The following is a 24734-nucleotide window of genomic DNA, read 5'->3' on the forward strand; positions in this document are numbered from 1 at the left end:
CAAGAAGTGCTATCGCCCAAAACCTAGTTACTCCTTAAAAATCTTTATCGATAAGCAATTTTCCAAACCCTAGCGACCTCCCTCAATGTTAACTAAAAAACTTACATGCTTGAAGACTTGGGCCCTATAATGGTGGAGGCGTAAAACCTTTACTTCACCTTGTACAATAGTAGGGTCAGCTCTGCTTGAACGTACAATCCTTAAAAAAACAATCCTTATCCAATTCTTTGACACCCTGTACACCAACTGCATCTAGTAAATGCTTTAAATTTTGATATGCAGTTCATATTGTAAAAACCTCAACCGAATGTCTTAAACCGGACCAATTAAAAAACCGATTTGACAAAAACCAAACCCAATTCCAACCAGAAATCGGTCAAAATGAATCCTTGACTTTCTTCAAACCGGTCACAACCTGAACCCGAATATTGATTTTTGTTGACTCAAACCCGAAACAAACCGTAAGAGAAAATGCATACTTCTTTGGCACCCAGCAAGTCAAAGGGAAGAAGTGGCGGGCAAATCGTGCCGAGCACATACACACTATTAACTTAACTTCTTGGAAAGCTTGCTTTTAATTTTGAACACCCACTTCCTTCCGTTAACTTAAACCCCCCCCCCCCCCCCCCCCCCCAATTTCTACTTGTTCTTCATCTCCACCATAATAATAATAATATTAATGGCGAGTAAGCTGACAGTCGACCAACTCCGAGACGAACTCTCCAAACGAGGCCTCACCACCACCGGCCTAAAAACCACACTGGTACTATTAACTAACTTTCTTTGTCCGTTTTTTATTTAATTATCAAATCATCAAATGCTATACCCTAGACTCACATTTTTCGTAGGTCAAAAGGCTCGAATCTGCAATTCGTAACGAGTCCGTTCCTGTTACGGATTCAAATTCTAGGTTAGAAAAGCGAGCGAGGGAAAATGATGGGGAGGATATTAAATGTGAGAATAGTCAGAAAATTAGGGCTGTGGAGGATTTAAGGAGGCTGAGTGTTAAGCAGTTGCGTGAAGAAGCCTCCGATCGGGGTGTTTCGGTTCGGGATCGAAGAAAGAACTTATAGAGAGGCTGTGTGAAGGTTCGGAAACGAATGATCGGATTATTGTTGAAGGTAACTGCATATTTTTTGCTTTAGTGAGATTGTTGTTGAACAAATAGATAAATAAATAAATATATGATGGAATTAAGTGTTTGAAAATATATTTATTTATTTATTTGTTCAAAAACAATGATGGAATTAAGTGTTTGAAAATTTTGTGACAGTTACTTGTTTATCAACAATTTCTTTATTGAAAGCCGGCACATACTCTTAAGTAACATGCCTTACTCTTTATGTATATTTGAGTGTTAATTCATGTTATGTAGTTCCTTAGATTTAAGTAACATCCGGCTTATCGCACCAGCTAGTACTGTCACCTTTGCCTACTAGGGAGGCTAGGAGCCATAGTTGCCAAAGGCGCTTGAAAAGCGAGTCACATATCATAAACATACCATATATTGGGATTTTAGACATGTTTTAGGCTGGTTCCAGGCAATTTTTTAATTTGTTTCAGACCGGTTTGCCTGGAAATTGTAGAATTTTGTCCGGTGCCTTACACGATGCACACGTCTCGGCTTTTGGGACCAAAACGTCTAGGAGCGCTCAAGCTGTTTTAAACTGGGGGTGGTATTTGAGGTGGGCATTTAAAGAACATGGAATTTGTCGTGTTACTTACATAAACTTTAGATTTTGTATAACATGTTTTGGAAACCTGATATGACTCCACCGTATTTGCGGGTTGACCCAGTGGTTCAGTTACCTTGACCCAGTCAATCAGGAGAGAAGGTTTAGAGCTGATTTAGTGGGGGGTTAACTGTTGACTATTAGGTGCTGAATGTTAGGATGCATTAATTGCCATATCTATGAAGCTTTCCATTTCATGTTCCAGTTTTCTTTGTCTTGTTTATTTTGATTATCAAGTGATTCTTGTATCAGAGATTAGCCCCCCTCGAACCAGGCCAACTATCTTAATTTTTCAATAAAATCAATCTTTTGTTCTCTAGTATCTACCAGAACCTTTTTTTTTTCTGACTATTATGGTGGCTTCAGAGATTGAAGAGGAAAAAGATACAAATGAGAACAAGAAGGAAAAGCTAGTTACAGCTACAAAGAAAGGCTCAGCTGTATTGGATCAATGGATACCAGAACAATTTAAATCTCAATACCATGTACTGCAACAGGTAATGTTTACCTTTGTACAAAAATTAAAGTTTATCACACTATTAAATTCTATTTTTATAAACTTTAAATGCAAGGTGATGATATTTATGATGCCACATTAAATCAAACAAATGTTGGAGCTAACAATAACAAGTTTTATATCATACAAGCACTAGGTTACTAGTCACTTCCCAGTTCTTTTATTATGATAAAGCATTCAAACGTATAGCCTAACTATGTTGTTAACTATATATTTAACTGAAATATCTGCAGAATCAGATGATGGTTCTACATATATGGTTTACATTAGATGGGGAAGGGTTGGTGTGAAAGGTCAAGATAAGTTGCATGGGCCCTACACGTGTGTACAGTCAGCATTAGATGAGTTTGAACAAAAGTTCTATGCGAAAACCAAGAACTGTTGGTCGGACCGTAAAGCTTTTGTTTCACACCCCAAGTGCTATACTTGGTTGGAAATGGATTATAATGAAGCAGGGAAAGAAACCATTGTGAGTTGATTTAAATTTTATAATTTGATTGCATTCTTTATAGTTTGTTTTGGTATTATTTAGAGGCTTTATGATTTTGTGCAGGCTCAAGAAAAGGTTAGCAGTAAGTTGGAAATTCAGCCTCGGGAAACAAAACTAGAGGCGCGTGTAGCAAAGTTTATTTCTCTTATTTGTAATGTTAGTATGATGAAGCCGCAAATGATGGAAATAGGTATTGTGTTTGCTGATGTGGCAATATATATTATGTGTATATCTATGTGATTGGAAATTGTGTTATAGGTTACAATGATGAGAAGTTGCCGCTCGGCAAGCTAAGCAAAGCTACAATTTTGAAGGTTAGTTATTTCATATTGTTAGGGTTAGTTTCGTCTTTTCATTAACAATACCGGTTCACTTATTACTTAAGCATTCTTGTTATATATATATATATATATGATTCTATAAATATGATATTTGTCATGTTGCAATAGTTTTCTCTATGAAAATGTTTTGCCTTTTTAATGTGTTTATGATGATATGATTAACATTATTGGAACACTAGGGATATGAGGTTTTGAAGAGAGTTGCTGATGTCATTGGTCATAGAAAAATGCTTGAGCAATTAAGTGGGTATGTACCAGAGTTATTAATTTTCTTGTGATTATAAAGTTTATATTTTATATTTTTAAGGTTTCATAATAAGTTTTTTTTTTTTTTTTTAATTTGCAGAGAATTTTACACAGTTATTCCACATGATTTTGGTTTTAAAAAGATGCGTGAGTTCATTATTGATACCCCTCAAAAGTTAAAACGCAAGCTGGAAATGGTATCTCTCTCTCTCTCTATGTGTGTGTGTGTGTAGGCCGTGCGATGATTGCTATATGTTGGTTTTTTGAAAGGTTGAAGCTCTTGGTGAAATTGAGGTTGCAACAAAGTTGTTTGAGGACAATACTGGGGACCAGGTAATTTTTTTAATTTTTTAATTTCACATGTAAACTAATTCAATTTGAAATATTTATCTTTCATTGCAACAGGAAGACCCATTGTATTCATGTTATGAAAGACTTTCTTGTGAATTAACACCCGTAGAAACTGATTCCAAAGAATATTACATGGTCAGTTTGCTTCTTCTACCCTCTTATAAATAATAAGCTGCGACCTATCTTTAATTTTTTTAACACCTATGTAGACTCTTTCTTTAATCATCATTAGATTGCGAAGTACATGAAGAACACAGGGCCGGCTCCGAAAAGACGAAAAAAATTTTGGGCCAAAGGCAAACTTTTTTTTGGGCCTTAAGCAAAAGAAACATTTTGTTGGGTTTAAACAGTTTAATTATAAATGGGCTTATTAGATTATGATTTAAGTTGTTTAAAAAACTTTTGTATAAAAATAAGTTTAAAATTTTCTCAAATAAGACTAGAACCCGCAACCTTTTGGCTAGATATACCCCTTTACCATTAGACCAAGCTAGTGGTTATGTAATTGTGTTGAAACATTAATTATACACATGTTTTTGATAAAAAATACATATAATTTTTTTTTTGAAAAAAAAAAATTTCGGGCCTAGCGGGGTGTCGGGCCTGTGGCCGTCGACTACCCTGCCATGCCTCAAAGACGGCTCTAAGAACACTCATGCAAAGACACATACAAACTACAGTGTTGAAATTGTTCAGATTTTTAAAACCGCAAGGCACGGAGAAACCGATCGTTTCAGCAAGGTTTTGAATATATCTACATATATTTAAATATTATATTTTGATTATCTTAATGGTATATACTGCATATCAAACAGTTCTCTAGTACCAAAAATAGGATGCTATTGTGGCATGGTTCTAGGCTTTCGAATTGGACGGGAATCTTGTCTCAAGGTCATTATTATCTGTTTTTTAGTATTATATATTGTTCAAAAACGACTAAATTTTGTTCAAAAACAAAATACTAGGTTTGCGAATTGCGCCACCAGAAGCACCAGTAACAGGTTACATGTTTGGAAAAGGTGTTTATTTTGCTGACATGTTCTCAAAAAGTGCAAACTATTGTTGTGCATCGCCACACGTCTGGTGTGCTGCTTTTGTGTGAGGTTGTTTATCTTCTTTAAATAATACTCTTCCGTTTAATTAATGCTTCTTTTGTTGATCAATTGTATGGATTTTGTTGTAAATTAGGTCGCACTTGGTGACATGGCTGAGCTACTAGAAGCTAATTATGACGCTGACAAATTGCCGAAAGGGAAACTAAGGTTTTACTACTTTGCCAATTTTGACTTTTGTTGACTAACTATAGTTAAGGATTTATTAAGGTTAAATAGTATTTTATGAAAATGGTATGCAGCACGAAAGGAGATGGGGCGACTGCACCTGATATGTCTGAGATTGAGACTCTTGAAGGCGGTGTTGTGGTTCCACTAGGACGGCCAAAAAAGCAGCTGAGCGCAAAGGTGTGTTTAATTAGCTCGTTTTATACCTATATTGTATGGTTATTTAATAAAAAGAGTTATTAAAAGGGATTTATCAAATGTTCTATTGTTTCTTTCAGGCTAGTTTACTATACAATGAGTATATTGCTTACAATGTGGACCAGATCAGGATGCGTTATGTTCATGTTAATTTTAATTTCAAGAAATAATCGTTGGCAGTTTCAGTATTTCTTTTTGCTATTATGATTTCCGAGGGGTTAGTTTTACTACTAGAGTCCCATGTTTTGAGATTAGGCTAAATCGTTATGGGATATGTAGTTAGTTTTGGTGTAACATATGTTGTGTTTTAGGACTGTAAACAGTGTTTTGCCTTGCGTCTGTTTGTACGCGCACAATGCAGATTTCAGTGTTCAGTTAAACTAAAGTCTAAAAACGAGTGCATGCGCAATATGTTTATGTGCACAGTGAGATTTTTAATTGTTTTTTTTTTGTAGTTTTGTATGCCATTGCTTTGATCTTAACATGATGCATTAAAGCATCTATGTTGAAAGTATTGAAAACCTAAAATATATTCTCTCTCTCTTTTATTGCATCTTTTAATCTTTTCTACTACAACGATAATGATTTTGTCTTTCAATAGACGTGAACACAAAAGTTAAACACACGACCAAATGCGTGCAAACTATAATATGAAGTTCAATAAAAAAAAGTGAGAAATGACATTTCTTTCAATTGTTGATCTCCCTCTCCAACTAAAAAAACGAGAAGTGCCATTTCTTTCAATTATTACTCGCACTCAACGGACTCTAAATTGTATCTATTTTTATTTTTAAATAAAATAACAATAAATAAATAAAAAATAAAACAACTAATCAACAGTTTGTGACTTAAAACTTGTTGATCTAAAATTCATTTAGTTATACCATACACATGCATATGCATATACATTATACACAAACCAAGCCACGAGCCGAACCAACTATGGCTAGTTTAGACTTCTATTATTTTATAATGTATTTTGGTTACACATTACATTTTGTGGTTACACAAAAGCCATGGATATGTGTCTAATGCTATTGTACACAATGAGGACATGTCTCGATGTTTCTAATTCCAATTTTCATGAAGTGGATGCATGTGCCATAAGCATGGATACATGAGAAGCAAATTAAAGGTGATATTTTAGATTAAAGAGGGAGAGAGAGATATGACAAAGAGATAAGCATTATCAGAATTAGATTAAGGGTAATTTCCGTTTATACGACTCTGAAACATCTCGTTCGTTCCGTGTATCATTTGAATCACGGAGTTATTTCCAATACAACACAGAATGGATACGTGAGAAGATGACATTCCAAATTAAAGAGGGAGAGAGAGAGTGAGATGACAAAGAGATAAGCATTACCAAAATTAGATTAAGGGCTGAAGCATCTCGTTCGTTCGTTTCATGCATAATTTGAAGCATAACATAGACATTTTGCATCTTCATCATAATTTCATCATCATAATCCCACCAGTCTAACCTGATTGCCTTTTTGCATAATATTTTACGATCAAAATTTTAAAGTGTAGATAAAACAAGGGAAAATACCAAAAAACCAACATACTTTTAGTTTTTGATTACAAAAGTCCCTCAACCTTTCCTTTTACACATTAAAGTCCCTTAACTTGGTATTTTTTACAATACTTGTGATTATGACCTATAATAACCGATTTCATATCATAAATGTATTATTTATATATAATAATAATAATAAAAATAATAATAAATAGATATTATAAATAATATACATAATAAATAAATCAAAAGTTCATCACGCTTTCTCCAAATCCAACCCTGATTCTGGATTCATCATCCTTTCTCCGGCAGACTTTGCTCCTTGCGTTCTCTCCGTTCAGGCCGAAGACATCGACTTCCATGTGGTCTACCACGCCGATGACAGGTTTCTGTTCCATCCCTAACCTCTCCTGATCAGCCGTGGTGTTATAATTTAAGGTCCGATTGAATATGGGAACTGTAGTGATGTTGTAAAGGATATATGGCCCCGAACGAAAAAAAATCCCATGTACGAGGCTTTGGGTATTCTTGATGCGAGACGTGCTGATGACACTATTACTTTCTGTAAGCAATTTGATGAGAGGCAGGGGGTGAATGGAAACCCAATCACTCAAAACGTTTATATACTCCACTTCTTTGATTTATTCATTTCATCAACAATCAACAATCAAATATCCATTTGATTCTCTAATATCCATTTATTTATTTCATATATAAACGTTTTGAGTTTCCATTCACCCCCTACCTCTCTTCAGGCGACACATCCAATTGCTTACAAAAGGTAATAATGTCATCAGCACGTCTCGCATCAAGAATCCCCAAAGCCTCGTACAGGGGATTTTTTTCGTCCGGGGCCATATACCCACTGTTGACGTATATGCTTTTATTATTTTCTTTGACCGAAAGGGGACGGTCAAAGAGTCCTCTCACCACTAGCATCATTTTTCCCATCAACGTGGGCGATAGCACTTGATGAAAACCGGTTAGTCTGAAGCACCCAATTTCTTGGGATGCCCTCGGAATCTCTGAGATGAGTTATTAATACTGATTAGGGGAATTTTAAAGGACGATGATGAAACCATTATTTGGGAATAAAATTTTAGAGCAATTGGGATTATGATGAAGATGCAAAGTGTCTGTGTTGTATTGAAAATAAGTACTTCAATTTATAGACTGAACGAGATGCTTCAGTTGTATAAATGAAAATTACCCTTATATTTAAGTAATCTAATTCTGGTAATGCTTTAATTATATGTGTATGAGTGTAAATTGTTGGCCCAGACTGATCAAACAATCATAACAAACGAACACGAGATATTGAGGTGATAACCCAAACTTGGTAGTTAAACATGTTTTAATTTGAAGAAATTATAGAATCTTCACTTGTACAAATATGTAATAATTTGTGGGTATACTGAATCGCATATGATCTGCCTTCAAATCAACTGATAAGCTGGTGTTTTCATTTCTTTTGTTACTAATTTAGAACTTTTTTATATAGTAAAGTATAATAATTTTTAGCAAACTTCTTAGACGACTCCTTTTGTTCTGAGCACCAAAAGTCAAACCAGAAATGGTAACCCAATTTTTTTAACGGTCAATTTCATTGATCAATTAAACTTTATAGCAAGAAGTTAGAAAATGTATAATGGTTACACCAAGATACAAAACACCCAAATTACATGGACTAATACAAACTGAATAGTGACCCATTAGCATGAAAATTTATACTCAAATGAAAATATATAAGTCTTTATAAACATGATTTAAATAAATTAGTATATTTTCATTTGATTATAAAAACAAAATCACATACTAGTCTCTAAAATTATGAGTATGGGCCATGGATACCCATTATGGATCATGTCAACACAAAGTTCAAAACACACTAGGATGGATTTTCATGCTAATGTTAGCATGCTATTTTTCTTCTTTTTAATCATCGTACCCATACTCAGTAAATCTCACCAATAGCAAAGCTATTGTTGGGTCTGAATAGAGTAAAATAGCGTCTTTGCGAAATTAGTAAAATAACGTCTTCTTTTTTATCAATAAGACTAAGGTGATGTTTGCTTTTGAAGACAAAAACTGTCTGCAATCTAATTTCATCTGATTTCATGTCTGCAATATGAAAATATAATGTTGTTTGTTTTATAAATTGTATATCGTCTACATAAGCTGAAAATCAGTTACCTATTATATATATATATAAGTCATTTCACAGTGGATAGAAGTCATTTAACGTTGGGTTGGGTGTTGGTGTTGGACATTGGATGTTGGTTGGATGTTAAAAAGTGTGAATAAGTTTGAAGATGGTAGATATTAGCTTATTTTTTAAGACCATAAAAGCAATTTTCATATCTTTTTTATTTTTTTAAACAAACTGTCTTTAGAAGCTTATGTATACGCACCCGCAGACATAAGCCTCTTGCAGATGTTTGAAGCAAAAACAAACACAACCTAATATATCACAAAATATAACTAAATTTGAACCTACCGTTTTGCAAAAAAATATGTTCTTACAAACCTGTTTAACCTAGTAAAACTACAGAATTATGTACATATAAACCTTTTAATAATTTGTGAAATAAAACAGAACAAAAAAAAGCATTAATTTGGCAAACTCCAAAATCTTTCATAGTTATAAAATCAGAAAACATTTGAAGTTAAATAGACCGGAAAGTGCAAAAATTATTTCTAGCAATCAGGGTGTAAACGAGATGAGCCTGAGGTCGACTAGGCTTGAGCTCGAGCTCGGCTCATTTAACTTACACGGAGTTCGAGCTCCTTTCGATGTCTATTTCCAAAGATTAAACTCAGCTCGTGAGTACTTTTTCAAGCTCGAGTTCGACTCATTAACTAGTAATTAGTTTTTTTAATTACTTTTATTAATATATGTTTTCATTTATAATTTTACTAGGTTAGCTACCCGTGTATAACACGGGTTTAACAAATTTAATTTTATAAGTTCAAAATATTTGAAATATTAATTATAAAAAGTGAAATTTTGAGAATTAAATATAAAAAATAGAAAAATACATTATATTGAAATAATATGTTTTTTTACTTATACATTGATAACAAGACATGCTAAATATATTATGACTGAATACAATATATATGATACAAATTAATAATGTGATGAGTTAAATTAATAAAAAAAATATACGTAAACTTATAATTATATTTTTTTGAAACAATTCGTTTTAATAGTAATTAGAAGTTTTTTATAGTAACCATATTATTTAACAGTAAAATATTTGGCAATTAGAAGTTTAGTGTTGCATAACATACGTGTAGCAAATAATTAATTTATAAACAATTACAAAATGATGTTTATATTTCATAATCGGATTATGATAAAATAATTTTACTATAAGTTTTTTCGTGTATAAATATGTGGTGCTTTCTAATAGTATTTATAACAACGATAGTAAGTGCATAAAGTTGATGCTAGTATATTTTAAAAATTGAAAGGATGTCTTAGTACCAAAAAATATGAAACATAACGTTTCATTTTATATAACATCAAATGTTTAGATAATATACAATTGTAAAGAGAGAAAATTTTATAAAACAATCATGCCATTTCAGCAATAAAAAACAATCTCCATAAAGTCAGACACATGATAAAAGAAAAACACAAACACAATCCCAAAATAAATTGTAAATAAACATAATATGAGTCAACAATGAAAAAGGATAATAAAAAGGAAAACTGTTTGTAACGATAAAAAACATCTACTTCTTTGTTTCTGGAATCAACATTTTGTTATTCCAAGTTGCATCAGACACATCTTTTGAGTGAACCTTCGGCAGTTTAATTGACGATAGAGCAAATGAGTCGTCAATGTTGTACCCTTAAAATCAACATTGATGCGTTCTAACAACATTGTATGTTTAAATTAGTTGACTATTACTAAGGTGTAAAATGATAAGATACTAAAAATAAAATATATATTTATAGATGGTATATATTGTATTTGAAATTTGAAACCAATTATTATAATTGTTGATAGGTGTGTTAGTGAAATAAAGATTAATTTACAGTTTCTTGAAGAACCATTACCAAACTCTATAAAAATGATTTAGGATTTCTCATATATATTAGAGAAATCGAAGAAAGTCTTTAGTTCGGTCGCAGTGATTTTGAAGATGAAATTCGAAGTTTCTTATTTTGGTTTTCTAAATATAAATTTGAAGTATTGTCGATGGTGATTTTGAAATTTGGGGAACGAATTGCCGGATCAATGAGAAGAGAGATTGGATTTTGTGCGATTGGCGGTGGAATCAGACATCAGTTGGATTGGATTGTTGGATTGGATTGATTAGTTTGATTGATTGAAAGAGGGGATTCATGGGTTTGATTATACGAGGGTTTTGAACAAATTTAAAATTTTATTTTGGTGTGGGTTTCAGGTTTTGCCTTTTGGGGTTAAAAGGATTCAAGTTTGGTGAAAACCGAAAACGGCTAAAGGTGGTTGTAAAATATTTTAGAAAGTTTTATAATTGGCAATGATATTAATTTGAAAGATTTTCATATAAGGAAAAGGGAGAAATAGGGTTTCTAGAAATTCATCAATATGTTTGTTCAGGTTATAAGTAGTTAACTGGGTCGGGTAAGGATATGAACCGGGTTTGTAAAAGGAGTGTGGTGGGAGGCGGGAATTTGAGAGGAATGATGGGCTAAAAAGGATGACACGTGGCGTAAGGAAACCTTTATTTATTAATTAGTATATATATATAAATAATGATATAATATATATTATGTAGTTATTTTCTCATAAAATTGTATATTAATAATTTAGGTTCGTGAGCGAGCTCGAGCTCGATAAATGAAACTCAGAATTGATTACTAAACAAGCTCACTTTTAGGCTCAAAGCTCGGGACCAGGCTTGTTTAAACTCGTCACAATCGCGTTTACTCACGAGCCGATCTCAATTAGCTTGCAAACGGCTCAGCTTGTTTGCACCGTAATTACCAACCAAGCAACCAAACTGGCAAAGTGAATAAAAATACAAGGACTAATTCCGCAAATAGTTTTATAATAACCATAAATATAAAATCACAATACACGAATCACTCTTTCGCATCATAACCTGAACGAACCAGTGTTACCTTACCTTGCCGCCGCCTCATCATCAATCGCCGTCGTAAACCGTAAGAAGATGGCGGAGACGAAACGGAAGAGGAACGTAGCTCCGGAGACTAACAGGAATAATAAGAAGAAGAAAGGAGGCAGACAAAGCAACTGGAAGAAAGGACCTCATTTACCTAACGCCTTACAAAAACAACTGGTATCACTTAACCCTAGAAACGAAGAAGAAGAAGATATTATCCCGTCTGATGAAGACTTGTACGAGTACGAAGAGAAGCTTCCGGAAGAAGAGTCCAAGAAGAATCGAAGATACGATCCTGTTGAAAACTTTGAGTATGAGCTACCTGAGGATTTTGAGGTAATCATATTATTATTATTATTATTATTATTATTATTATTATTACAATTTTATTGATTTTTTTGCTTATTATTGCTGGTTATTTGTTTAATTATGCTTCAAATTGATGATAATAGTTATGAATTAGTTGTTTAATAATGCTTCAAATTGATGAGAATAATTATGAATTATTTGTTTAATTTACTTCAAATTAATAATAGTTAATGAGTTATTTGGAGAAGTAAGTTGCAGATTACATGGAATTTGTGAGAGTTGCTATGAATTGATTATATTTAAATTTGCATTTGTGAAGGGATGAGGGATGCATTCAACATTCGTATATCATAATGTACTATTTCAGTTTTAGTATTTTACATGATGTTTTTTTTATTTAAGTTAGGGGCCGTTTTGCAATCTTGTGCTGAATCATTAAGAAACCCGGTTAAGAGGTAGTCTCAGAAACATTCAGCATATTTCTAAAACTTAACCATTAAGAGGCTGCATGAACCATTAAGAGGTGTCTTTTTAATGAACCAAATACATTGTACCTCTGAACCATTAACAAGTAGCATCTTATTGGACTCATTAAGAGGCTACCAAACAGCTTCTTAGTTTTATTTTTATTATCATCATCATGTTCTGTCTTTTAGGTTTAAATACACAAAAACTTGTAAGCTTTGATTTCTTTATCATTTTGATTGAATTGAGATTTGTGATTGTTACTTTGTTAGGCGTAATGTTCTGTACTTTCTTGATTTAGTGTTAAGCAATGCTGCTCTTAAGAATGTAAAAAGTTATTAAATTTAGCAACTAGGAAGATGCTTTGTGCTGACTCGTCAGTTTGACCGGCATATTTTTATTTATGCTTACATGTTTTTATTATTAACAGGATGAAGATGTAGCATCTGATGATGAAGATGGAGATGAAGGAGTCAAGAAAGGAGACCACGATGACGATGATGAAGAAGATGATGATGGTGATGATTATGATGATGAGAAGCATGCAAGAATGTTGCAAGATATCACTGGACTACCTGGTGCTGCTTTTGAAGGTAGTTTAATTTTTCAAACACCGTCTCATATAGCCTCTAAATTCAAATTATAATCATGTGTTATAACTTTGCAGGCAAGAAGAAGAAAAATAATGTTATAGTATATGAACCTTACCCGGAAGCTGAAAGTAATCCAACCCATGATATCAATAATGATGGGCGTGTTACCATTGATGATTTTTTAAACCCCCTTCACGGGAAATCTGGATTTAGCAAACTTAGAAAAGATGTTGCAAGACTCGATAAAAAGTCGAAGTCAATATTACCCCCACTTCCAAAACCGCAACAAGAAAAAATTGATAGAAAAACTGCTTATATTCAAGCAAATAGGCGACTTACTGAGTATGAGCCTTTAGTGAAGAAAAACCGAGAAGCACATACTATTTTCTTTAATGAAGATGTAGATCTTGGCAATTCGACTGTTGGTGCAATAGTTTCTGAGTTTAAGCCCAGAACCGACTTTGAAAAGAAAATGGATTTGTTGATAAATGCTAAAGAACTTTCGGATGCTCATCAGGGTGACGGTGCACGGCTTTTAGAACTTAACCAGGTATGTTTTTTTACCAACTCTTGATTTTATGTTTGTTTATTTAATAAACGAACAGATGTATGTGTGTCCATTTTTCGTTTTCCTGAATGTTCAGTTCGTTTATACATCCCGTTCGTTAATTTGTGTTCGTGAATGTTTGTTCTTTCAAATTTTTTTGTTTGTGTGTTTACATTCATTTATGTTTGTTAGTTAAGTTCGTTAGCTTAGGCTCATTAATATATCTATTTATTTATTTTCGCTCATTACAACTCAGTCTAGTTTTAATAACTCTTTAGGCCCAACACACTGTTTTCACATTACTTTTAACTAACTATTTTTTGCTCGGTTATGTTCATTCGTTTATGTTCGTGAAGCGTTCATTTATATTCATAATGGAACATAAACGAACACGAACAAGAAACCCTGTTTGTGTAATTGTTTGTGTCAATTTGTTTGTTTGGTTACAGTTAAAATGAACGAACACGAACGTGCTTCGCTTTTTTGTTTTCGTTTGGGTCGTTTACAAGCCCGTGTGACGCTGCACACAAAAATGTGTTTTGGCTTTTATGACATTGTACACTTTGACCAGGTATCAGCAGAGGACGTGAAGGAACGACAAGACCGTCTTGCTAAAATGCGTAATCTTCTATTCCGTCATGAACTAAAGTCGAAAAGGATTAAACATATAAAATCTAAAACTTATCGTCGGTTATTAAAGAAGGATCAATCAAAAGTGGGGTCCATTGATACTGAAATGGACCCTGAAGTTGCTAAAGAACTTGCAGAGAAGCAGGAGTTTAAAAGAGCTGAGGTAATAATAATAACAAAAAATCACCTCTTTTTTTAAAAAGATTAAAATAGTTGCAACTTTAATTTATTACCTTTTTTAATTACAGGAACGTATGACTTTAAAGCACAAGAACACATCTAAATGGGCTAAACGGATCAAGAAACGTGGTTTTGATGCTCAAGATGATGGAACACGTGCTGCTATATCAGAACAGCTTCAACAACATGCTCTTTTAACTAGAAAAAGAAACTCAATGCATGATGATGATGATAGTAGTGATGTCAGCATGGATGACGACGACGATGATGATGTCATCTCGGGAGATGATGATGAGGCATCAAAGTTAAAATTCCTAGAAAAAGGAAAAAAGAGAACACTTGAACTATTAGAAGAAGAAGATGACACACCTAAATCAGGACTTCTTTCTTTACCTTTCATGGTAAACTTATTTCATTTATATTTATTTTTTTAAATAAATAATATATATTTTAACTAATCTGTTTGCGTAGGCTCGTGGGCAGAAGAAGAAAAAAGATGCAGCTGATGAAGAAGCAAGACTTGCTTTACAAGAATTTGAATCTTCTTTAAAACAGTTGGAGGGTGGTGATGATTTAAATAACAATATTGGTTCAGTTGGTGGTAGAAAGGTATTTGGTGCTCAAAAGAAACCGGTGTCACAATCCAAGATTAAGGTTAATAACAAGGATAAAGATAATTACTTTGATAATTCCGAGAGTGAAGATGATGCTGATGTCACAGAAGACGTTAAGGATAAACGTGACCGGATTATTACACAGAAAGATGTCACTATCGACACTGATTTTCTTCGCGAGGAATCTGAAGTCGGACACGATCCATTGTTTGATGACATCAGCAAAGTTTCAGGACCAAAGATTGCACATGAAGTTTCTCTTTTCTCAACCAATATCTCAAAGAAGGTACACACTTAGATACTTAAATCATGTGAAGTTTGTAATAAAAGATTTATCTTTTTGTTTTAAACAATGTTGTTATGTTATGTAAAAGAGTGGTATGAATGATGATGATTCTAATAAGGTAAAAAGGGAGAAAAAAGCTAAAGCCAACAAGGCAAAGGCTAACGCCAACAAGTCAAAGGTTGCAGAGTTGGCTTCTAACAAGGAAACAGACAGAGAGGTAGCATAATAACACCATTACATGTTTAATATGTTATTGTTTTTTAATTCTTTTTTAACTTTTAGTATAATATGAAGCATGGAGATGAAGATAGTGATACAGATGGTGAGACGCGAATGGTAGATGGAGTTATAACATCGGGTACGGATTATGAATTACCATCACAAGACGATCTCATAAAGCGTGCGTTTGCGGGTGATGACGTTGAGGGAGATTTTGAAATGGCAAAACAAGAAGTTATGAATGAGGAAAACCCGGAACCCGAAAAGCCTGTGTTACTTCCCGGGTGGGGCAAGTGGACCCACGAACAGAAAAAGAGAGGGTTACCGTCCTGGATGGTGGAAGAACATGAAAGAGCCAAAAAGAAGAGGGATGCAGATCTTAAAAAACGACCCGATGCTCATCTTAAGCATGTTATTATATCAGAAAAAGTCGACAAAAAGGTAAAAGTAAATAAGCTTATTAATTTTGTGAACTTATAAAAGGTTTACGAAATTAATGAATGTTGTATTTTTGTAGGCGGAAAAGTTGCAAATGAAGGTACTACCTTATCCGTTTAAGAACAAGGAGCATTTTGAACAGAGTAATCGGATGCCTCTTGGGCCTGAGTTTAACCCTGCAACCGCACTCGGGGCACTTAATCGGCCTGAAGTATGTTTTGTTATATTTTTCATTTTTTTATACTTATTTAGTATGTGTTTGGATGTTATTTTAATCTTTGTTCTTTTACATTATTAAAAGGTGGTGAAGAAGCCTGGTGTGAGCATACAACCAATCAAGTTGAAGAAGGGAAAGAAGTAAACATAGGAGAGTTGGCACGACATGTTGAAGAGGATGATGGTTATGGTCGTGTCGTGGGTTTTGACTTTCAGGTTGACCTAGTTTTGAAAGATGAACGAGCAGGATTGAAGATGTAATTTATTTTTTTATATATTTATATTCTGTTTAGCAGTTTCTGGGATTTTGATCTACCCAACAGAAAGAAAGAAAAGAGAAGTAATGATATATTAATGTTTATTATGTTTTTAGTTACATTACGTATGAGCTTTTTTTATTTGGATAACCGTTTTGCCGAATGTTATGAAGTAACTTTTAAGCTACGTAGAACAATGTCTGCTAATAGTTGTTTGGTTTGTTAGGATACTGTAAACGAACCGAATGAGACCTTGTTTGTGCTCATCCGTTAAGCTAACTAGACGTCAACGGACGATTTATGAAAACTCTACCGAATGAAAATACTTGTTCATTTGTTAAGTAATTGAGTTTGTTTGTGGCTGTTGGTGTGTGTGTGTTAATTTTGTGAACGGATATTAATTGAACACTAATAGACACAAACGGACTTAACTGAAAATGGGCAAACGAAATAAACCATTATATTTTAATTTGAGAATATTAATCATTAAGGGGTGCTTGGAATTGCTTATTTTCACCAACTTATAACTTATAAACTTATTGAAAAGTAATAAGTTGTTTGGGATCGCTTATATTGTGAGAGAAAAGGTTCCATAAATTACAATGTTATAACTTATTAACTTAATGAAAATTTATAAGGAGGAAAAATAAAGAATCCCAAACACCCCCTAAGTCAACACAAAATACTTAAAAGTATGCGAGTACACCACGTAATATCCAAAAAATAAAAACTTAACATAGTAATCATGAACATAATCATATCAATATAATATCTTGAAATTTTACGTCGACAGTGTTTAAGGAGAGCGAAAAGATATGCTTACATGAAATGGGATTTAGGATCTTCAACTTTTAACTAGTTTATATATTGAAATCTTTAGGTAAGAAATGAAATAAATAAAAACAATAATAACACTTCATCTATCTATTAAATGGGCGAACATAAACAAACTTTTTACTAGACGTCCGGTTTAAACAGTCTCGACTCATGAAAGAAATAATATTATATATTAACACTTAACAGTTTAAACGAATGAAGTACTATACATGCATAAATACTTCCTAAAACACCGTCTCATCGTTATCCACCTCCCCACTGAACTTCATCTCTCCCACCGAGCTCACACCAATGGAGTCAAACTCAAAACCTCATGAAGAAGAAGAAGAAACACCACAAAACCCTAATTATTATTATTATTATTATTATTATTATTCTCAGCACCAATTCATCTCCATCACTCTCTCTCTCCCAACTCTCATCCCAACCCACTTCACCTTCCCGCCTAAAACCACCCCCAATTCCCTCAAAATCCCGAATCAAATCACTTCCTTATGCCACCAAACCCTAACATTATCATCACCCTTAAACCCCACAAAACACTTATCCAAATCATTCAATTCCACCGTATCTTCAAACCCCCTTCAAAACCCACTTTCCTTAACCCCTCGCCGTCCCTCCGACCCATTTTCCGGCGCCGCCGCCCGCCGTACCGCCGTCGTCTGGTTCCGTAACGACCTAAGGGTTCATGACAACGAGTCTTTAATATCGGCTAATAACGATTCCATGTCGGTTTTACCCGTTTATTGTTTCGACCCGAGAGACTACCGGAAATCGGCATCCCGGTTCGATAAAACCGGGCCGTACCGCGCCTCATTTTTAATCGAGTCGGTTTCGGATTTACGAAAGAGTTTGCGATCCCGAGGGTCGGATCTTATTGTTCGGGTGGGCCGGCCCGAGGCGGTTGTAACGGAGTTGGTTAAGGCGGTTGGGGCGGACGCGGTGTACTCGCATAGCGAGGTGGCGTATGATGAGGTGAAGGGTGAGGTTAATGTGGAGAAGGTTTTGAAGGATCAAGGGGTGGAGGTGAAGTACTATTGGGGAAGCACGTTGTACCACGTTGACGATCTGCCGTTTAAGTTGGAGGATATGCCGACGGATTATGGCGGGTTTAGGGATAAAGTGAAGGGGGTGAAGGTTAGGAAGACGATTGAGGTTGTTGATCGGTTGAGAGGGTTGCCGGCTGGCGGTGATGTGGAGCCGGGGGAGATTCCTTCTTTGAGTGATTTGGGGCTTAGCCCTACCGAGACAATGAATCAGGTACGGAGCTGGGAAATACACGATCGTAGTGTAATAATCATAATACAGTAACGGGGTGTGATCTTGTACAAATAAAATACTAACTTTTAACATAGGAATGCAAGAAATATCGGAGTAATTATGGTAACGCTAATTGTTATTAAGCTATAGTTTTGAACCATTTGTATTTGATCATAATACTCATTTCTAGATAAAATGATGGTGACATGACTATATTGTCTAATCACCATCATTTCATATTATTTTCTGGTACAAATAACTTTTAACGTGAGAATGTAAAAATGAGGTAAAAAATGAGGTATATAACGTATAGTGTTCTTATACACCTCATTTCTAGATGAAATAATGGTGACATGACTATATAGGTATATAGAGTGATTCGAACATTTTGTATTTGCTGAATTTAGATTTTGAAAGTTATATATGATGTTATTGTTTTAGGCAAAAGCAAGTGGTAATGCTACCCTTGTTGGAGGTGAGACTGAAGCATTGAAAAGACTTACAAAGTTTGCTTCTGAATGCAAATCTGAACATGCAAAAGATGATACTAGTTTATATGGTGCTAATTTTTCGTGTAAGATCTCACCATGGCTTGCAATGGGATGTCTTTCTCCACGGTCCATGTTTGATGAGTTGAAGAAATCTGCTTCTAGGTATATGTTGTTTAAGGGGCGTGTGGGATTGTGTTTTGGATGATATTGTTGATCATAATAATTATCATTGTATCCATCTAAACACTCCAAAAGTGTTTGCAAATGCAATCCTCAACGCCTGAGTTAATAACAGAATGTTGTATTTCATGGGCTTGTTATTGATGAAAAGTTTAAATGTAGAACGATTTCTTCTGCATCAAGCCGAAAAGATGGTGGAGATAGTGGGACGAATTGGTTGATGTATGAGCTCTTGTGGAGGGATTTCTTCAGGCAAGCTAACACACTAAGTTGGTTTTTGATTATGAGTGTTAATTATTAGCCTCTTTATTTGATATTTTTACAAAATTCGCAGATTTATCACCAAGAAATGTAGTTATGCTAAACAAAATAACCCTGCTCCAGTCACAGCTTGTACGGGTGCAGTCTGATGAGGGATTGATGTTTGAAGCAAAGGTTTTACGTTTTGTTTTGTTTTTTAGAATGTACAAATGCAGTTCATCCCTCTTTTTATTTGGGATGTTCTATTATATTTATTTTTATAAATAATGTATTATGTGTAGTGTTTCATTTAAACAATTATCCGGATAAAATCTGACCTCCAAACTACTCAATTGAGCTATTCAATTTATGCCTTGTTTAAGCTTGGTATGTTACAGATTTCAAATTATAAGAATTACATTAACCAAACAGGTTAAGAAATAAGAATACAATTCGTATTCATCATATTTAAATTTCATTGAATTTCAAAATAAATTTGATTCAAGCACCCTCTCTCATGGGACAAAAATAGCATCTTAAACAATGTTAAGTATACATATAAAACAATTTTGAAGGATATCTTACACTATACTTTCTAGCACCCCCTTTGGCCCCTTATGTTACAAATAGCTGGTGAAACAAAACACACCAGAATCATCATCATCATCATCATCGTACTCAGTATATCCCACCAATAGCAATGCTATGATAGGGTCTGAGGAGGGTAAGATGTAGACAGCTTTACTATAGGGATAGAGAGGCTGCTTCCGGTGAGAACCCCGGCTCGATAGTAGTTTTGCATCAAGCCTTGGACATAAGGCACATAGCACTCAATCATCGGGACACCGGCTGATCGGTGCATGTGCCCTTGTCTTTCGGCTATCAAAGCCACCACATGATGCCTAATTAACCTTCCGCCACTTTTAACGTTATTTTCACGAGATTAGTAAAATAACGTCAAAATTAGTGCAATTTTACTTTTGCCCACCCGAGGGTTCACACATATATACATTATATGCGCGCACCGCAAGCAGGGCGTAATGAAAAACGTTTAAATAAACAAGAAAAAACCTTTTAGAAGAAACTGAGTTTCCATTTTCCTAAACATTGAGAAATCGGTGTCACTAAACATGAATTATTTATATGTATGTTAGGTGTTTACCAAAAAGGACATCGATCGTTTCTTCTTCACCCTCTTAAGCCCCAATTTATTTATAACTAGTATTTACGACCCGCGCGTTGCAGCGGGGTCGCTAAAAACCGTTAATAACCCAAGAAGCTATAACCACGTTCTAACCTTGTGATCAAATTAACTTCTGCCCCCTTTAGAATTATAACCATCTTGTTGATAGTTGACATTTAACCACATAGCTTTAAACGTTTGGTGATAGTGGACTCCGAACTTCAAGAATTAAACTGATGGCAACTGCATGTTATAGGTGGTGTGACCTTTGAATTATGTGACAAAGTCCAACATTAACTTTCAAATACAGATGCAGGTGTCGACTGGCAAACATACACTTCATTTGGCCAGAAATCGAATAATTCATCCATGCGTTAATAGTGTAGTAGCATCATTTCGATTCCTGCTTACCCCTAGCTTAAACCTCGGCCATTTTGCAGTCAAACTTTGGGCCTCAATCGGCCCGGATTTGGTTGAATCCCCATCGAAAGCTGCATAGCTGTTGCCTGTCCGACCGTCAACACTAACGGCTTCAACAATCGACACACCAGAGAAGTAGAATCAAACCTGTTTAACCTAGTCGTCGCTGCCTCTGAACTCTTCCAATGGAAAGATCGAGAAGATAGTGTCGTGTTAAAATAATCAAACTTATTTTAACAAAGCAGCAAGAATAATCATAATAATCACACTTATGCCTTACCTTGTCTTCAAATAAAACCAGAAACTTTTAAAGAAGATAAAACCACAAATATGAACCAAAGCATCATGAAATATGCACAAGTAACCCACGCCCAAACCCTAGGTCCACCAAGCTCACCACCAAACACAACCCTTCTAAGCACTAAAACCGAAATACACCCAACGGAAGTTGAGAAGAAAACCAGCAATGAAAAACTTAATCCCTCTGCATTCTCAATTCTTAACGGTTCTCCGTATGCGATTAAGTTATAAGCTGTGTCAATCAGCCACGGAACTCCAATTCCCACATAAATGTTCACCGAGTTACTACACAAAGCAAAAGTATTAGTAAGTTGACTGAGTTATAGTTAGTTGGCTTTTCTGTTAGGTTCGTTGTCAGTCTAACCAACACAAGTGGTAAGTATTAGTTTATATAATATAGATGTATAGTTATTACTTGTAAACATAACAAAACATCCCCTAAACGTAGGGCTGAAACAAGCAGGACCTTCAGCAAACCATTCAGTTGAAAGTTTGTTTAAGCTCGTTCGTTAAATAAATAAACAAACATGAACAATGATTTACGTTAGATCAATTAACTGGACAAACATGGATGAGGGCCAGTTCATTCAGTTGTGTATGTTTATGTTCATTTAATTCATGCTCATTTGTTTATACTAATAAAATGTTAGGACTTAGGATAACAAACTAAAATGTGTAAAGTATAAAATATAAATAACCTTTAGTGACCGAACATAACGTATAAAATATATATTTTGACTTTTATTAGTTTATCACCTTCATTTTTATTATTTTATACTATGTTTATGATTTTTATGCCAAAGTATTTTTCAGATAATTATGTTTAAAACTTGAGTTTAATAATGCCAACTTTTATTTTTCAAATCAATATGTGTTTGTTTATGAATAAACGAACGAGCACGAACAAAATCATTTCCTTAATAAACGAACACGCACAAGAACTTTCATTCGGTCATGTGTTCGTGAACTGTCCATTTGTCAACCATCCATTTGTCAGATAAAAGCTTAACGAACATATATGAACAAGGTCTCAGTTCGGTTCGCTTACAACACTGCCTAAATGTGAAATGATATTTTTTATGTTTAAGATAACAAAGAGCATAAGAACAGTTAGTAACCTGCAGGTGATGTTTGCAATGGCAGAATCAGCAGTTGTCTGTCTTTCAGCAGCAATCTTACTCGCCACTAAATCTGGCCACGAGGTTCCACTCGCCAATGCAGTAAATGCAATAACATAAGCATTAATTCCTATAAAATGACAAATTTGCCTTCAAAATAATCCTTAAAACAAAAATTAAAGATTATATTAACCAATTACTAATACAAACCTGTAACACAACTGATTAAATCAGAAAGCCTTGTAACAATATAAGCTATTCCGCTTATAAAAATCAAGGAGCATATAAACGCAATCCACCCGTGAGCAATTTGATATGGTGGCACAAATGCAAATAACAATCTCCATGGAGATACAAGAGCGTGCCATAAAATGCGTCCCACCATAAGCACACTATTATCTGATTTTCTTAACTTCGCGTTTTCCATCTGTTAAATAAAATATAAAGCATTAAGTGTTATGTTTTATTATCATTTTATATAAACAATTTGAGACTTTATTTAGTGCTGTTAAATGCTTCATATAGGCTTGTAAACGAACACGGACAGGGCTTGTTCGTGTTCGTTTGTTTAACTTTAACCGAACAAACACAAACAGGTTTTCTTGTTCATGTTCGTTCATTAAAAACATGAACATGTCCGTGCCCATCTGGTAAATAAAAAATAAAGCATTAAGTGTTATCTAAACAGACAAAAGTGAACAAGCATAAACAAAACGAACATGTAACAAATAAATTTAAATGAATAATTAACAGATAAATTTAAATGAATATATAAGCGAACATAAACAAACATAAATGAACAGGCAAAAATGCATTCTAATAAATGGGCACAAATTTAGACGAAAGCTCAGAACGTAAATGAACGAATGGGACGTATGCTCATGTTCGTTCGTTTATTATATAAACAAACATAAATGAACTTCTCGCCGAACGGTTCACTCAACGTTCTGTTTGTTTATAGGCCTATTCATATATGCCGTACCTTGAGAACATTAACAAATTGCTGCTTCCAAATATACACAACACTAGATTCTTCATAAATGTCTGGTTCATCAATATGCTTATCGGATGACTTTGGATCGTGTAAAGGCAGATGCTGATAAGTAGAATCTGCACATTACATATTTTAGTATACAACTTTCAGTCTGTGATGATTATAGAAAACAGAAATACGAGGTTAATTTCAAGAAATACCAAATGATACCTGACTCGTGTTCTTCATGTATAGAAAATATATCAGCAATTTCTTTATCTCCAACACTAGCAATTTCAAGTGGCGATGCCTCTGCTGGGACCCAATCTTCTGGTCTTTCCCCTCGCTCCCTGAGAAATATACAAATTAACAAAAATATAATATAAATGTTACTGGCTTTTCAACTTTTGTGCCTTGGAAACTTATTAACAAATGGTATCATACAGAGGAATAGATATATAGGGCCAACGCTTGTCTTGTGCATAAGCATGTATAAGCAACAACGCGTATTGAAGCACTGTAATCAAGGCCTCCCAAAAAGTGATAACATTTGGAGTCCATACCTGCAAATAGGGATGTTTTTTGCAAATTTTAGACCTATAAATTTAACCTGAAATGAGATACATATGTGAATAAATAAGATTTATTTACCTGCAAGATTATGTACAGCCAAATGTATGCCCAAAATGACCAAAACAGTTCTACTATCCAAACTCCCAAATCTGAAATCTTTTTCAGTTCTCCGGCTTTTGGAACCACCACACAAACAGCATGGATTGGAAACAGGTCGAATGCAGCAGATCCAACAAGTGTTCCAGGACCTAAACCTGTTAATTTAAGCAGATTTCACTGATTGAAGTCAATCTCATTCAATATATTACCACACAGTCAATGTGCAAATGAATCTGACACGTTACAGAACCAACAATGTTACAGAGGCTAATTCCTAAACCTAATAGTTTAAGGAGATTACACAAACTGATATCAATTTCATTCAATATAGTATCATACACAATTTCACTTTGTTCAAATGAATCTGTGACATTATAGCACCAACAATTTAAAGTATCATAAGAGTTTCAGTCAATAAATATTCCAGGGCCAGAACCTATTAATTTACGCAGATTTCACAAACTGAAATCAATTTCATTCAATAAAGTATCATACAGTTTCAATGTGCAA

At 34.3% G+C, this 24734-nt stretch overlaps 3 protein-coding genes and 1 pseudogene across 4 annotated transcripts in view; 3 read left to right on the top strand and 1 right to left on the bottom strand.

The window, feature by feature from the left end:
* Positions 1-628: 628 nt before the first annotated feature.
* On the top strand, positions 629-5326 carry LOC143534154 (poly [ADP-ribose] polymerase 2-A-like; annotated as a pseudogene). The gene is made up of 16 exons (XR_013135483.1): positions 629-763; positions 849-1121; positions 2100-2386; positions 2484-2719; positions 2804-2930; positions 2999-3054; positions 3261-3328; positions 3428-3524; positions 3598-3660; positions 3733-3813; positions 4327-4419; positions 4494-4569; positions 4644-4781; positions 4867-4940; positions 5033-5138; positions 5237-5326. The product of XR_013135483.1 is annotated as a poly [ADP-ribose] polymerase 2-A-like (transcript).
* A 6503-nt stretch (positions 5327-11829) lies between these two features.
* LOC143534132 (uncharacterized) lies at positions 11830-16670 on the top strand. The gene is made up of 10 exons (XM_077028706.1): positions 11830-12132; positions 13001-13163; positions 13238-13713; positions 14282-14503; positions 14589-14921; positions 14992-15420; positions 15539-15637; positions 15715-16080; positions 16157-16288; positions 16379-16670. The coding sequence occupies exons 1-10, from the start codon at positions 11845-11847 to the stop codon at positions 16436-16438; spliced, it is 2568 nt and encodes an 855-aa protein (XP_076884821.1). The 5' UTR covers positions 11830-11844; the 3' UTR covers positions 16439-16670.
* A 921-nt stretch (positions 16671-17591) lies between these two features.
* On the top strand, positions 17592-19856 carry LOC143534105 (blue-light photoreceptor PHR2-like). The gene is made up of 3 exons (XM_077028691.1): positions 17592-18647; positions 19089-19300; positions 19481-19856. The coding sequence occupies exons 1-3, from the start codon at positions 17679-17681 to the stop codon at positions 19617-19619; spliced, it is 1320 nt and encodes a 439-aa protein (XP_076884806.1). The 5' UTR covers positions 17592-17678; the 3' UTR covers positions 19620-19856.
* A 1558-nt stretch (positions 19857-21414) lies between these two features.
* Positions 21415-24734, bottom strand: part of LOC143534107 (magnesium/proton exchanger-like) — a 4283-nt gene continuing 963 nt past the window's right edge. The window contains exons 2-8 of the mRNA XM_077028692.1: positions 24204-24379; positions 23997-24115; positions 23784-23902; positions 23562-23689; positions 22790-23006; positions 22580-22709; positions 21415-21746 (exon numbers count right to left, since the gene is read on the bottom strand). Of these exons, the coding sequence (XP_076884807.1) occupies positions 21449-21746; positions 22580-22709; positions 22790-23006; positions 23562-23689; positions 23784-23902; positions 23997-24115; positions 24204-24379 (1187 nt within the window). The 3' untranslated portion in view covers positions 21415-21448. The remainder of the gene's footprint in view (positions 21747-22579; positions 22710-22789; positions 23007-23561; positions 23690-23783; positions 23903-23996; positions 24116-24203; positions 24380-24734) is intronic.

This window comes from Bidens hawaiensis, unplaced genomic scaffold (genome assembly GCF_021521415.1).
Source record: "Bidens hawaiensis isolate Kalapana, Puna unplaced genomic scaffold, B.hawaiensis_p1.1 tig00010069_1, whole genome shotgun sequence".
Classification (NCBI taxonomy): domain Eukaryota; kingdom Viridiplantae; phylum Streptophyta; class Magnoliopsida; order Asterales; family Asteraceae; genus Bidens; species Bidens hawaiensis.